General features: G+C 38.4%; 1 protein-coding gene across 1 annotated transcript in view; it reads right to left on the reverse strand.

Annotated features, from left to right (window-relative positions):
- Positions 1-16,336, reverse strand: part of LAMA4 (laminin subunit alpha 4) — a 106,548-nt gene that overhangs the window by 37,526 nt on the left and 52,686 nt on the right. The window contains exons 8-16 of the mRNA XM_007432552.3: positions 15,114-15,224; positions 11,635-11,746; positions 10,490-10,657; positions 8,977-9,170; positions 7,875-7,991; positions 3,822-3,970; positions 2,691-2,832; positions 944-1,040; positions 210-323 (exon numbers count right to left, since the gene is read on the reverse strand). Coding sequence (XP_007432614.2) covers positions 210-323; positions 944-1,040; positions 2,691-2,832; positions 3,822-3,970; positions 7,875-7,991; positions 8,977-9,170; positions 10,490-10,657; positions 11,635-11,746; positions 15,114-15,224 — 1,204 coding nt within the window. The remainder of the gene's footprint in view (positions 1-209; positions 324-943; positions 1,041-2,690; positions 2,833-3,821; positions 3,971-7,874; positions 7,992-8,976; positions 9,171-10,489; positions 10,658-11,634; positions 11,747-15,113; positions 15,225-16,336) is intronic.

Genomic DNA, 16,336 nt, shown 5'->3' on the forward strand with positions numbered 1-16,336 from the left:
TGTTCTCACACACATGTGAAATCTGAAGGACTTCTTCCAAATCATCTTCAAAGCACAACCAAATAGTCAATTCAACTGTTGATGAGTATCAGCCAGGTAGGATATGATTTACATTCTACCTGAAATAATCACTTAAAGGAATCTCTAGTATACATTTGTTCTTCAATCAGATTCACTTGATTACAGTTTTGTACATTTTATTTCCTCACCTTGCTCTGATATATGCATTTTTGTGAGGACTTTCATCAAATGGCCTTTAACATCATTCTTCCTGGCAAGTGTTCCATTAATCTGTATGCCTGTTTCTGCAACAGCTAAAACATCTGTAAAGTAGAAGAAACAAAATGTAAGAAACAACATTTTCTGCTATGAGTGATAAAGGCATTTATCAAATTATAGTAATAATGCATCAGAAAGACATCACTGTAAAGTATTCTAATCACCACATTATAACATTGGGACTTATTTGATGGTAAGTTTTAGATAATACAGTTTTTTTCAGTGACCTCTTCCAAAACACTTACTGGCAATCTGAATTTTTCTTGAAAAATGTGTTTTAAAAAGAACTATGTAGTTTGCATTCTTTCATTACCACAAATGTAAAAGCATTTGATTTTGCTTCTGGCAAGGCCCCTTAGTTTTCTATTGCTGCAGAAGAACTATAGACATCCCATAAATCTTTCATATGGCCTGATATAGTCTACATTTCTTGAGTGTTCTTTATAGAGAATAAAAAGATGTAACATGGATAAAGTAATGAATGTTTATTAGAACAGTCTTGGTTGGGCTTGAAATATTCAAGATTTTAAATTGCAGAACCCTCTGTAGGGGATCATGATTAAATTGCTTCTGTCAACATGTTTCTTCTATGGGATATTCTCTATTTACAGAGCTTTTCTAGTTTAAGAGAGACATATGAATCAAGAGAAACAATTATATTTACTAGCATTGGCTGCCTCTTGCTGTTTTCTGGCTTCACCAAGAAGCATTGTGCTTTTCTCTTTGTGGTAAGTTATCTGAGTGTCAATTCCGACAGCAGCCTACAAATTTATTTCAGAGAGGGAGAGAGAGAGAGTCAACATTAGACATCATGAAAGTAAACATTTTGGGGGGCTTCCAGATGGGGCTACTATTATACAATAAACCTGTCCCATTCATAGAATTTACGAGGAATTCAGATGAAGGCTTTCATTTATAACCCTCTGTTGTTCTCTTTGCTTTTTCTACTTTTTTCCTGTCCATAAATAATCTTTTGAGAAAAAGATGGAGCAGCTGCATGATGTCTTTTGATTGGTAGCACTAAAAGATATCTGTCTGGAAGCACAATTAGTTGCATCTTGTATTTATGAGGCAATCACTTTCATCCAGTGGACCTTTACGTAAAGAAGTATCTCAGTACAAACATACTGCTTTAGTGTTTGCAACGGCTTTCATATTGACGTTGAGGAAAGTGCCCATGAATCATGGACACAACATCACAATCTTGGATTTGCCCTTCCATGAATAGAAAATGTATTCTGCCTGGAGAATGAGCCAAGATACAGTAGTTTTCCACTAGATTGCTGCTTTACTCTGCAGCCCCCAATGCTCCCTCCCATGTTGCTATAAAAGATACCGTAATCCTCCAGATTCCCTTCTTGAGGGAAAAAGAGGCAGCAGAATGAAAGGGCAATTGATAACACTTGGTGACAAATGTATCCCCTAGCAGAAAAATGCTTTGACCAGATTTCTATTCATGAAAAATCTGGATTCAAACCAGCTAAAAGAGATGGCCTCTCATTAGGCAGAAATAGGCAATAATTTTGAATGTTTTTGCTGTATACATTGTACATGACCTATTAATGAGATGGACTCCATAGAGGAAGTTTATTTGCTCTCAGGCATCATAACATAAGCCACATACTTTCTAACGGTATGCTTAGAGACCCTGGGCACAGCTCTGGACTAATAGAAATGTTTCTTGTTCAAACTGCATTTAGAACAGAGATCCAATGGCCCTTGGCTACCCCTAAATCTTTGGGAAGCCCAGAAGCAAGATATGAAGGCATTGGCTTATGGGTCCTCATAGGGACTCACTGACCTCCTGGAGAAGCAGCCCCTCATGGCGAGGACTGCATTGCTTCAACACAGCCAAGAATCTAGCAGTTGTGGAGTGCTGTGCTTTTACAGAGTCAAAATGGGTTTGATTTGCCTCATAAATATGTATGCAGACACTGTTGCAGCCAAACAAAGCAATATGGCTTTTTCATTTCAATGATTAGAGATGGGCTGCTCCTTTGCATTTATGAAAGTGTTCAAGGAGGTACTTTGCTCCTATTTCCATAAAAGCAAAGCACTCCTTTCAAGATAGCATAGCCCTAGTTGATATTGAAATAAAAGAGAAATAGGTAAAAGCATTGTGCCTCATAGTATTGGTGTTTTTACACAGTTTTGCTGAATCTAATGCTATCTAAATGTGTTGAACTTCAGTCCCCAGAATCCCTAGCAACTTCTGTCCTTAAAGCTGAAACTGTAATGGCATAGCTGCAGATAGATAAAATTAGAGGCAGCATGTAAATGAATTTGGCAGAGAGCAGTCTACCGTCTTTGGGAAATCTATATGATTTTCCACATGTGGGGATTTTCAAAAGATGCAAATGTTACCTTATCCCAAGGACACAAAAATCCAGATACGAAATACTATTACTTACATCACTGACTCGCTCTGTAGTATTTAATGCCAAGACAGACATTTGATTGGCTTCGTTAATATAATTAATTATATTTTCATGTACATTGGAAGCATTTAGTGCTTTCTGTACTAATCCATTTGTGTCAACACCATGAAAAGTCCTGTAATAGAGAAAAGGGAGGGGGAAGGGGAAGGGATAAAATGTATTATATATTGTTCAAGATCACTATCTATTTGCCAGTACTGCCCCTCAGAAGCTATTATTATCCTGATTGCACCACTGTGATGCTCATCTAGGAGGCAACCAGCCTTGATTGATCTAGAAAGCTAAGTAGGGATGGTCCTGACTAATGCTTGAATGGAGGACCATCAGCAACGTCAGGGCTATAAGCTAGGCTAGGAAGCCAAAAAGGCAAGGGCAAACTGGAAGAAGGCAAGGGCAAACTACTTCCATATCATGTCAAAAGAACTGTATGCAAGTCACCAGGAGTCAGACTTGACTTGTAGACAGCCTTACAATAGTTTTACTTATCAATAAATAGTTTTTCCTCTGTCTAACTCTCCCTCACGAGCATGATCCATCATGATATGGGAGAGGATGTTAAGATCCTCTCCAGGCTAGTTCATCAGTCAATTAGCATCTCCACTCAACTGCTCTGAAGTAAAGAATCTCATCACTATGTACCCCCAACTTAAGAAATTCAATCATATATTGAGAACTGGTGTGAAATTGTTGCTAAAAGATGTAAACTATGAGATAGGCAGTGCTTTGTTTAGATTCCACTTCAGCCCTTAACTAGTCTTGGGAAATATAATCATTCAGTGACTCACCAGCTGTATTATGGGAATAATAAAAGACTTTACATGGTTTCCTAAAGCACCATAACAAAGATAACATAGCATTTATATTTTACTATTAAATGTTGTCGATGTGACATTTGCTTCATAATGATCATATCCTTTTAATAACACTTGGTATTATTAAGTCAATGTGAAGCATTTTAAGACCCACTGATTTCAATAGAATAGTTAATCACATACTTAATTCTGTCTACCTGAGATCAATGGGAGTTAAGTGTGATTTCTAATTGTTCAGATCTTGCCAATTTATTGCAGAAAGAGAGTTTGGTCTAATACACTTGGAAGTTACCTGTCCAGTTTATCTGCAAGGTCATGAAGGCCCTGTGCATATTTCATGGCCTTTTCAACCAAATCTTCATCAAACCTTGAGTGGTTGGCCTGTTTGTCCTGTAGCTGTATTTTAGCTCCGTCTATTTCTGCATAAAACCTGGATGCATTCTGACCAAACAGAGTAAAGAAAAAGGAGCTATGATTTTTTTACAAATTGCAAAAAGCCTTTCCAAATTATGTAGACAAAGTGATAAAAGGATTATCATTGAGATGACAGAGTATATCCCTTCAAATTGGGGATCATTTAACTGAACACTTTTCCATAGTGAAAAACTTCTTAACTGCAGCAAAGGATACAGCTAGAATAAAAGTCTTCTTTGTGATAGGTCTTTATTTTCTTTATTACTTCTTTATTATTTATTTTCTTTATTATTTATTAAGGGGGAGTTGGATAAAGAGAAACATTCAGTTATATAACTCCAACCTCAGTCAAAAATATATAGCCCAGACACTAGTTGGATGAGTTTATCTATTTATCAAAATTATAGAGCTGCCCAACTCAACCAACTCTGTGGCATACCATAAAAACAGCACACAAAGCTTCCAATAAAATAGCAAGATCGTATAAAAATGAGAGAAACCAAGAGAAACAAGGCATGATAATGAAAACTCATCTCAAAAGCTATTCTTCCTCCCAGGGGCTGGAGAAAAAGCCAGGTCTTCTAAGGTTGCTTAAAGGACAGCAGGTTTGGGGCAATGTGAACCTCTGGGGGGATAACACTCCAGAGGATAGGCACTAGGACAGAGAAGTCACACTTCCTGAGACCCATCAGATGACAGTATTTCAAGGAAGGGACCCAGAGCATGCCTACTCTGCTGGATCATATAAGACAGCAGATACAATGGGAGAAAATAACCAGGCCCTATGCCGTGAAGGGCTTTATGGGTTATAACTAGCACCTTGCATTGTATCCAGAAGCACACTGGCAACCACTGTAGCTCATGCAGCAGAGATGTCACATGAGTACACCAAGCCATGGCTATTACTGCCTGCCCAGCTGCAGTCTGGATACTTGCAGTTTCCAACTGAGATTCAAGGGTAGCCCCACAAGGGCCACGCTGCAGTAGTCCAAAGGTGAGATGATTAAGGCATGAATGACGGTGAGAAGGGAGTCCCAATCCAGGAGTGGGTCCAATAGATGCACCAGATGTATCTGGGCAAAGGCCAAGATGCCACCTGCAGTTGGAGCAGGAGCTGAAGTTCATGAGGACCCACAAATTATACAACAGTTCTGTCTGCAGAAGCACAATCCCATCCAGAACTAAAGATGGCAAGACCCTAATACTGGAAGAACAAAGAACTCACAGCCACTCTATCTTGTCAGAGTTGACTTTAAGCCTGTTCCTCCCCATCCAGATCTTTACTGCTCTGAGCACTGGGACAAGACCTTGATAGCATTGCTTGGTCAGCCCAGGGTCAAGTTGTACAACTGAGTATCATCAGCTGATACTCAGTTGTACATCTGATGATGGTGGATGACAGATTATCAGTTGACATCTATGCTCCTCAAGTGGTTTTTAATGTAAATGTAGTTCATTTAATGTAAATGAATATAAATCTTATTTAGCAATTTTTAATGTTATTCCTCTTAGGTTCTTTTGAAATACTTGTGCACTTACAGGCTCCAGAAACCTCAGAAGAATTATGACCATCATTTTATTTATTTGATTAACTGATTTATACCCAGTGAGCATTCAAAGCAGCTAAAAAAATTCAAAACAAAAACAGGATATCAAAATTTAGAAAATGAAAAATAAAATGTACTAAAATCATCTACCAATTAAAAGCTTGGTAAAGGAACTTCATTTTCTAAAGGATAAGAGTCAGAGGAAACATAATTTCTAGGAAGTGCATGTCATGATTTTTTAAAAAATCTGGCGGGACATGCTTGGCTTACAATGGGAAAAGAAAAGATTTATTACTCAATGCATATGAATTGAACTTGGTTTTTTTACAAACAAGAATGTGAATTCTTATTCATTAACCTTTTCTATCTTACCTCTGGATTTCTAGGGGTTTGCTCTTTATTTCTTACCTTATATAACAATCCTATATACTATAGATAAATCCTATATTTATGAAAAAAGTATACTTTATTTTTTCATTTTTCTGGAACTTTATTATTATACATAATTTCTATAATTAGGCTTTAGCATCTAACCTTTAACCTCTATTCATTATAATTAATGGTATCTTTCCCTACATGAACACTGGGAACTTTAATTCCTCTCCTTATCGCTCTTCCTCCATTATCTATCTTCTGTTAACCATTTCTTTACTCATCTGCTCTTAGACCTGTTGGTTACTTCTAGCTAGATGGCTCAGAGGACACACTTCCTATTACAACATTTAAGCCTGCACCTGGCAGTCTTTCTTTGTCGGTAACTGTTGATTAACACTGAGCTGATTGTAACTATGCTTGCTTTTGGCTATGTGTACTTCAGCCTGGCTCCAATGATCCAGGATCACAATTTGGATTTCTCTCTACCAATGCTTCCAACTGGATGAATGACCCTACAGAGGTTTCAGGCAATCAATCCTGCTTTTGTTGTGGACTTGCTCTCTCCCTTTTGCTGGAGCTGTTCCTGTGTAAATAGAGATTTACAGCCAGTGAGATAAGACAGAATTGCAAGGCCACTATGTTCTGGGTCACCTTTTCCAGAAATGGGATGTTTGAGATTAGACCTATAATTAATTGTATTCATGTCCTGGGTCAAGGAAGGGTTTCTTCAGTACAGGCCTTATTGTTGCCTCCTTTAGGCAAGGAGGAATTAATTCTTCCAGTAAGGAAGCATTGATCAACTCCCTTATCCATGGGACCAGACTTGTCCAGGCCAGTTTAATCATCTAGAGCAAGAAGTTAGTGACCCTCATCTTTCCACATACTCTGTCCATGAACTTAAGATCTTACAAGCCAAAAAGAGGGGTGGGGATAAGTGATGAAGTATACATCACAACATCACAGTACAGACTATGCCCTTTATGTGCTTGCAGCTGAAATTGTAAGGTAAGTACAAAAGAGTGGAACTTGTTTTACAACACCAATTATCTTATTTTGGTGTTATCACGGTTAGGAACAGATGCCTATGTATAACACGCTGCTGACTGATTCAGCTTTCTCCCTCCAACATCTTGGCTTGTGTGGAAGACCAAAGCTGGCCTGTTCTATGCAGATACAGTGGAGGCAGATAAGTAAACACTCTCAGCCACTTTCACTGCAGCATAGTAGGAGTTTAAATGGGCCTTCAAATGGGGTCACACACTGTACTAAACTCAAGCCATTCCAAGACTTTCTCCAGGTGATTCAGCTGGCATCCTATCTGCTTCATCATCCTCTGCTCCCTAGTAAACCATTTGGCTCTGTGTGAGAGAAGGTAGAAGCAATAGGTTGAACCACTCAGGCTGTCTTTCTTTCTCAATACTACTGCATACAACTCAAGCCCCTACAGTGGAGAGTACGGAAGATGATCTTGTTGGAAATATATAGGAACTTAGGCAAAAGGGGCTAAAACACTTTTTAAATCCAGAATGAGATAACATTTGGAAGCGGCTCAGGCAGACACTTCCCTAATCCACTGGAGGAGGAGAAGATACAGCACAATCAGACTTCCAAGATTCTGTTATTGTCAATCTCAATAAAAGTAATTTTAGCCTTTCTGTGGAGTTGGTTTCCTGGTCTAGTCTACCTAGTGGGGTTGAACCTATCTTCTTGAACTTCCCATTCAAATATGACCAGTGAAATATATTGTATTTATTCTGAAGTAGTGAAAACAAAGCTCCTAATCTAGTGTGTATGGGATTGCAATCTGAACTGTGGTTAGTTGCTCATTGTGCATCACTTCAACCCTGCTTCTCATAAAACATAGCTATTGTAAGTCATGGTGTCTGTTAAGTCTTGCTGAAGATGGTGCTGGTGTATTACTGCATTCTGAAGATTGTGTTAAAATCTAGATGTGTACACTATGTGGACTAGGTAAACAATAGATTTTGTTTATTTAAAAAGAAAATCACCTCTATTGCCTCATTCACGTCAAAGCTGATTCCATGTGAAACATTTAAAATGCCTCTGGCCACCCCCAGAGTATTGTTAAGAGTGTCAATTTCTTCCTCCAATATTTCTTGTTGCTTCTGTGAGGAGAAAACAACAATTTCTTAGATATGCTGCATACATTCCAATCACTATTGTATTGTTTTGAGTAATTAATTAGATGTCTGGATCCACAGTAAAACTAAGAAATGCTTTCCTGAACACAATTGAAATTTGGAAACAGAGTTTATTTAATGAACATTATTAGAACATTAATATTTATTAATGAATGTTGTGCAGTGCTTTGGATACAGTCTCTAAAAGATGCTTCAGAATGGGAGTGCAAATGTAGCACCAGTCTGCAAAACCTTAATCTGCTGTGTGATCCCTGGAAAAGATGCATCTGCTTTAAGATATTGCAGACAAAAGCTAAGTATATGCTCCTCTGTGCTCCAAAGCATTTTTTGTTTGCATTGCACAGTCCTATGAATAATATTCTAATATTAGAATATTTTGATGGTGAATATACTGAGATAAATATCATGTGATACTTCTCTGTAAAGGGCAGAATGTAACTTGTAAAATGGGAGGAGGTTCCATCTTTCTTAGTGTTGACCAGTCAGTATTCAAGAAACCTTTTAACTCATTCACTGCCACTATCCCAACTCCCTTCCTCCTAGCTCTCTAAAACAGCACCAGTAGTTCAAATTGTCTTTTCATTCTTACATGAGAAAAATGCACAGAGCCCAGAGAACATTCAAAACATAATTGAGCTGTGGACATTCTTTTAAACTGGTTGGAACTTATACATAAAGTATAAAATCCTGTTGTGATAAGCACATTCCCCAAGACTTGTTGGAGAGTGCATGGGCAAGGAACCAAGCACACTTCCCCTTTGAAGGTCAGCCTATGTGACTATAGCTGTTAGGTATGGTGAATGCACCCAACATCTGGTTATTCCTTCTAGCATGTTCAAATACAGCTGTACATACACCATAGATCATGCAATAAACAAATTTGTCTTGACAGCTTACAATCAACATTTTACACAATACAACAATTCTAAAACTATAGACTGCATGGTACCTCATGCACTTGGAGTTTGGCAGTGTTTTCATTATTTATAGTGGCTGTTTGTCTGATGTCATCAACAACTTGGTCCAAAGCATCTTGGAAGTCTGTGAGCATGGTGTTGTGTCCCCCAAGCTGATCCAATATGTCAGGAATCAAAGATCTGGTTTCATTATATCTCTGCTGCCAATTTTCAGCTTTCCTTAACACTAAGAGAAGAGGTAGTGATTAATCTGTTTAATTTCCATTTTTCTCAGTCTCTGTAGTATACCTTATAGCTCTTGTTTTTTATGACTTTGTGCACTTCTGCACTACCAGTCTTCAATCCCCAGACTCAAACAATGGTTTTAAATGACTGCATGATTGTCCTTATTGCTGCTGACCTCACCACAGAGAGAGCAGGGCATGAGCTAGACAGCACACCCTCCAGCTGACTGGTTGGAGAGCAGAGAAATCAGCATCCAGACAGCATCACCGACCCCTATTCTTGTTGCTACTTCATGTTCTCCCTCCCTGTGAGAGGGAGCTACAAAACTGCCCCTCAGCTCAGTTTACAAGAGAAGCAAAATAATGGTGGTGGCTTAGTTGAGGAACCAGCAGGGAAAAGAGTCCCCTCCAGTGGAAATGCCCACCTGAAAACTTTAGCATTCTTGCTGCAAATCTCTTGTTGCAATGCTCTGCAGCAAAACCAAAAGTTAACTGACTCTTCTGCCCTGCTGAAATGAGGTGCAATCACATGGAGATGGAGCTGAGCTGCAAGTGATGTCAGTGCCATGGGGAGGGGGTAGCTTAGAAGAATAACAGAGTTGAAACCAATGAAATCTAGGTTCAGAAATACATAATGAAAGTGCTTGCTGGGGAGAGAGAAAGGGAGAATTGCATATTCCCTGCTCTTCAATGTGTGAATTACTCAGAGGAGAAGTTCTGTGCTACCTGAAGGAAAACTTATGTAACCCTGCCATAAATATTTTATACTTTGCTTATTGAAGCATCTCAAGATATTCTGATACTGAAGTTATCACATAGAATATTCAAGGTAAGGAAATAATGCCAAGATGTTTTTCTGCTGATTTGTGGCATCACAACTGGCATACATAAGGATTTAAAGGTTATCTCCTTTAAAGTCCTACATATTTTAGGGCTGCAAGACCACCTTCTCTAAGTTGAATCTGCCCATCTGATGAGACTTATCAGAGAGAGCTTGCTGAGGGGCCCAAATCTTACCCCTAGATATTTGAATCAACCCCCTCCCTGTTATATTTTCAGAGAGCCATGGAAAGATAGTTGATCAGAGAGGCGTTTGGGGAGGTTTGAAGATTTTGCTGCCTGAATGGGGACACTTCAGAGCCCTCTTGCTGTTATGGTTACGTTGTTGATTTTCTATGGTTTAATTGTATGTTGTTCATAAGCCACAGCATATAAGCTGAAAATAAGTATAAGAATAAAGCATGCCTTTTCCAAAATTCAATTGCATATCAATGTCTTGCTTTTCCATGCAAGACAGTGTCTTCCTGACAGAAGAACTCACAGCCTTGTGCTGCTTCAGACTCTTCATCAGCAAGTTGCTTCTGCAAGATGAACGGTCTGCGAAGTCTGATGTCCTTCAGCAACTCTTCTGCTGCCTTGACCTTCTGAGCAATATCTTCAGGCCTTAGATCATGCTCAACACCATAGTATTCTGCCTTGCTGCCAATTTCTGTAGACAAACCACAGGCAGATGGTTCAAGAGCATTTTTTCTTTGATAACCCTTCTGGTTATGTTCTTTCAAATTATTCACCATTCACCATTATCCACCATTCACCATCATCCAAATTATTCACCATTCTGCTACAAATATTATTTTTCCCCCCTTTGCTTGAATCAGAACACCATTCTTAATAGACCATAAATCCTACACATTAGATCATTACTTGGCAAAAATTCACATGCTGGCTGGGGAATTCTGGCAGCCAAAATGCACACATCTTAAAGTTGCCAAGGTTGAGAAACACTGGTCTAAAGGGCTTGGACATTTTCTCCACTTGAACACCAAGAAATGCCAATATTTTGGTGGCTCTGCTGACCAGCTTCTGTATATAGGAACCCTTCAAAGTTCATTGTGGTTATGTTCCTGCTGCTCCTACCAAGCCTTTGTTTCAGTATGGAGAGGAAGATTCATTTCCAAGTTCCTAAAGTATTGTGATGATGTCCCAGTGTGGTTTGTATGGGTACCTGACTTTTTTTTTCAGCATAGAAATGTCCTGGGGATAAGCTCATTCCAACATTTCAAAAATAGTTGTACAAGGATTTTAGAAAGTATCTGGATATGTTTCTTTATCTCTCTGTGTTAAAATTAGCTTGCATTCTCAAGAAACACATAACATTGTTCTAAATATGTACTACAGAAAGGAATGGGAAGAGTTGGAAGCTGTCATACTAAACTGATCTCCTGGTATGTAAAAAAATTAAAATTAACAAATTGTCTCTGGACAGCTGGTTTGGGGGGAAGGAATGGGTACACATCAAGTAATTTGTTTAGCAAAAACTACAATAGTGAAAGCTGGATTTCTGGTTCTCTTGGTTTATATGTTAATTCTGGATAGTTTATAAATGCTTCCATAATTACTTTTCTCCATTGCCAGTTTCATGGATGTGCCTATTATTCGTATGAATCAGGAATAATACCAGTTTACCTTGGATGTTATCTACGATATTTCCAAGCTCCTGTACAAGAACAGTAGCACGGTTAACGGTCTCCATGGTTTCCTTCTGCAGCTGCAGACCTTTGCTTGATTCTTGATTTCTCTGTGGGAAATCAGATGTTCAGAGCATAAATATCAGATTTTATTTTACCTTTAAATCTACAGTCTGCAAAAGCCTGTATAATGTAAACAAAATATGGCTTCTGGCTGTTATGGACAGGAAGATCTATCTAGCATGTAAATGATATTTGACAATGCTGCAGGAAAAAACTCACCGCTTGTCATGAAGTGATAGGTATTTCTGCAAAATAGTCTTGTGGAAATCTGTCACATTTTAGTGTCATCCTATGATTTTGCTCCATTTTCTATTTGCTTAAGTTCAAACTGATCCCCATTTAAGGCCATAGTCCTCATTACACTTACTTGAGTGTTTGTCCTATATTATACAGTAGGGGTTTCTGCTAAATATAATTGTGTATGGTTGATTTGCAAATGGTTGCTGGCATCTTGTATCATGAAAATGGACAAATTGAAGTCATGAGGATGCCTATATAGGACTTCCAGAGAAGCAGTGGTGGACTGAAGATGGGTTCGCTTTTAGCAGAGCCAACAACTGTGGTAGAATGAGGAGCCGGTGAAAGGATCGGTGCCTCGAAATTCCTCCCCAGATAAAGGGAAGGACCTGGGATCACTCATAGTGCTCCATAGAGACGCTTCCTGTGACAAGCCCATAAAACAGTGGTCTCCGGTGGGTTTTAGAGCTCTGGCAGCTGGGAGAGTCAGCTTTGCCCAAGCTATGGTCCAGAGCCTTCAAAGGGACACTGGGTTCACCCACTTCCTCTCTTAATCGCTTCTGGAAATGGCTTGTAAATTGCTTTTTGGATACTAAGAACCTTCAGAAGGACAAGTTTCATCACACTGGGTGATTCAATCCTTCAATCCTCAGCGAAATAAGTTTCATGTAGGTTTAAGAACTTAAAGAAAAAAAAATATTCAGAAATAAGCAGCAAAAGGATGATTAGAATGTTGATTTTGGAAAGTTATAAATAGATTAAGGGACCAGATTGACTGGAAATAAGATTTTGAAACTAATTATAAGAAGCCTTCCTGTGGTTTGTTTAAAATCCTATTAAAAACATATGAAGATTTTGAATCTAAGTGTAAGAAACCATGGGAATGTTGTGGATTAGAGAAAAACATGAGAAGAGGAGGCCTTGAAGGCTGGTTACTAGAGGCAACCAAAAAGAACAAAAGCTTATAATTAAAGGAGAGGACCCACTAATACAGAGTGGAGAAAAGTATTTTAACTTCAGAAGAATTCAAGGATATTTGGCAACAATGTACTCAGAACTTTCTCTTAAGTTTGTCTGCTGTTATAAAAATGGGTTTAAAAGAGGTCCATTGTTTAGATACAGAAAGATATAAAATCCATTGAGGAAGGTGAAAGGGTACATCTGTATGGAGAGCTCCCAGCACTTCCAATCTGGAGGTATTGTGCAAATGTGCAACTACTCTGCTTTTTCTTCCTTTGATCATTTTTTTTTTCTGAAAGGAAAAGTGGTGATTGAAGTGGACGGAATACACAGAAGCATTAAAAATGATGGCAATGTTTTCTGAACTATTTCTTAATTTCCAGGAATGAGTCAAACTCATTCAAATACAAGCAAAGTGTTATTTGATAGCATTCAAATATATTTTTTGGAAAATGAGTCTGTTTTATCAGTTACTAGAATACTTTGTATACAGCAAATGTAATTCCATTGAAAGACTTTATTTATTCTTAGGTAAATAGAAAAGTGCTAAGAATCCTTAGTTTTGCTAGTTAAGGGAAGATGCTGAAATGGCTATTGAAAGATTTAATTGTTGTTGTTGTTGTTCAGATTTATTATAGCCTACCCACTCTAAAAGACTCTTGGAATTTTTTGGAAAGTTCACCAAAGTTTAAAAATTCTATTCTGGGTGTCCTTGGAATGAGCTTAAAAAGACCCTGTTCTTGCCCCTTTACTTTCTATTTATTTAACTGACAACAAGAACAAAACTGTTGACATGCTGGTAGGGGAGGTAATCCTTCCATAGACTCTCTATGTGTGAAGTGTTACTATAGCATCTTCCTTCACGCTACAAGGATTACATCAGGCCTTAGTGATTCAGAAAATATGGCCAATCGTACTTACTTGAAAAATATGGACCTTGTTATTTAAGCTTCTGTTACTAATTGTGTAACATATTTATAACAGCTGTCTCACTATATTTCCTGGGATTTATTTATTTATTGTATGGCACATTCACATTGCAATTCATTTCCTGGGAAACCATTTGCAATTGTGCTAGTGAAAATGTTATGAACGCTGCTGAGTGCAACTACAGTTTGGAACATCTCAGAACAAATGAATCTCTTTCATCTTGATCATTGTAATCAGATAAGATCTGAATTTAAATATGACCTGCCACATTTATATTAGTAGGAAAAAAGTAGTCCCATCTGACTCACAGGTAAACAAAAGGCCAGGCAATTAGCAATTTGATTTCTAATTTAAATATGACTAAAATTAATAAAATTTCCCAGGAAGAGCTGAGCTATAGTTGAGGATACAGCACACAATCTGGGATTTCCTTTTGCAGGAGCTCTCAGGGCTCATCCCATAGCTTCCTTGTTGTGGTTCCAAGATGGTTCACTTAACCTTTTACAGTGGAGCCTCCATCTGGTTGCCAGTCTGCTGCTGAGGCAGGATGAAGCCAGAGCAAGGTGACCTGGCAAGAAGGTGGTGTGTTCCTCTGGAAAACCACAATGAAACCTCCTCTGGAAACGTTCTATGTCACATGGAGGAGGAGCCTAAGAGAGGCTGGCAACTTGCATGGCTTCAGTTGGCCTGCCGCAGGACCTATCTCCTCCCAGAGATCTGTTCCTCCATTGGCCATTTTTGCCCTGGCTCGTGGAACCTTGGAGCAGTCTGTCCCTTCCCTTCCCTTCCCTTCCCTTCCCTTCCCTTCCCTTCCCTTCCCTTCCCTTCCCTTCCCTTCCCTTCCCTTCCCTTCCCTTCCCTTCCCTTCCCTTCCCTTTTTGTAGTTTGGAAATGGGAATATAACTTTAGGAAAGCAGTTCTTCCAAGTGCTCTGGAATAGCTAGTACACTCAAATCCATTTGTCTCCATTTTCAGATTCTGACCATGCACACTTGAATGATTTCAAGATTATGTCAGCATTTTCCTCTGTCCACTGTCAACCTGTTTTTGTTTAACTTATCACCTGATGATTTGTTTGGTTCCAATAAAAATATTGCCCTAGCTATTGTCTTTTTAATTTTTGTTAAAGACCATCACATTTTGTTTTTCTAGGGTTAGGGTTTATACTGGTAGTATTACTCCATCTTCCTGCTCTGCGGGATTAGCAGTTTACTTCTTTAGCATTTGCAAGCTTATCCTGCTCAAGGCAAGAGAAATATAAAAAGGAAATGAAGATAGCAAGCAAACCTTTTCATCAAGGGCATCAATTTTCTTGAGAAGTTCTGTCAGTTCACTTGCAATATCATCAATCTGGCTTGTCTGAAGAGCAGAATGATTGTCCTTCTCAGAGAATTTTGCCTGAATATAAAAATGATACAAGTTGAAAAACCTTTGTTAAAAATCGTCTTCATTCTTTCAATACACTTACAAACCGATTACCTTAGAAAGTCACGTATGAATGAGCTTCATCCCAAGAATACAATCAGGAAGTACTGAATGTCAGAATCAGAAGGTTGGAATGGATTTCAGTTATGAGAATTACATTATCATTAATTGATGCTTATTCAGTGCTTTATTGGATTTTCAGTGGAAAAAGGCTGCACAGCAGCTTCCCAGTCTTTACATGAGGCTTCACACTCTGCTTTTCTCTTTCTACACCACACGCCAGTTTGCATAATGGTGCATGCCATGCCAGGGAACAGTGGTGGAGGGACCTCCTGTTTTTCACAGGCACAGTGCAGCACAGGGAATCTAGGCAAGGATTTTGCTAAGATTGCATATATTACTCCCCTTGCTGCATGCACTTTTCTGCTCCATAGGAGAAACACACAGGATGCACAAAGATGGAAAGATTCGGCATTACCCACAATGGAGGAATGGTTGGTAAAGATGATGGTACTTGCTGAGATGGCTAAATTGACTTCTTTGATCAGAGACAAGACAATAAGTCATCTTGTAGCCATAGAGTAAGAGGTAAGTTTATAATTGTACTTATAACTGCTGTAAAGAAGATCAGAAGCCACTTCTTTGTATCTTTTTCTTTTCTATTTTTCTTTTACTTTTTTCCCCTTTCTTGCAGTTTTAGCTTTCTTTCTGATTTCTTTTTCTTTTCTTCTTACTTTACATTAGTTTGTATTAGTTTTTATCTTCCTTTTTAAACTGTTAATAAAAGTATATCTATAATATAATTTTATAATATATAAATATAATAACATATAAGAAACACACAGGCAAAAATAAACATAAAATCTATTCATGAATCCGATCTGATGCCTCCTACCATTATTGACATGGATGTTATATTAATTGATGAAACTATTGAGTAGTTTCTTGCACCTTAAGTCCAGAATCTCTTATCTTTTCCTTAGAGGTGATGGAAGACAATTGCCTTCCCATGGCTTTAGTAAGTATCAAGTGACCATAGGGAATCCAGATTATAAGAGCCACACCTTTTTCCCTTGACCATGATC

The sequence above is a fragment of the Python bivittatus genome, unplaced genomic scaffold (assembly GCF_059951505.1).
Source record: "Python bivittatus isolate LINGU-HERP-01145 unplaced genomic scaffold, Pbiv_v1 ctg000020_np1212, whole genome shotgun sequence".
Lineage (NCBI taxonomy): Eukaryota > Metazoa > Chordata > Lepidosauria > Squamata > Pythonidae > Python > Python bivittatus.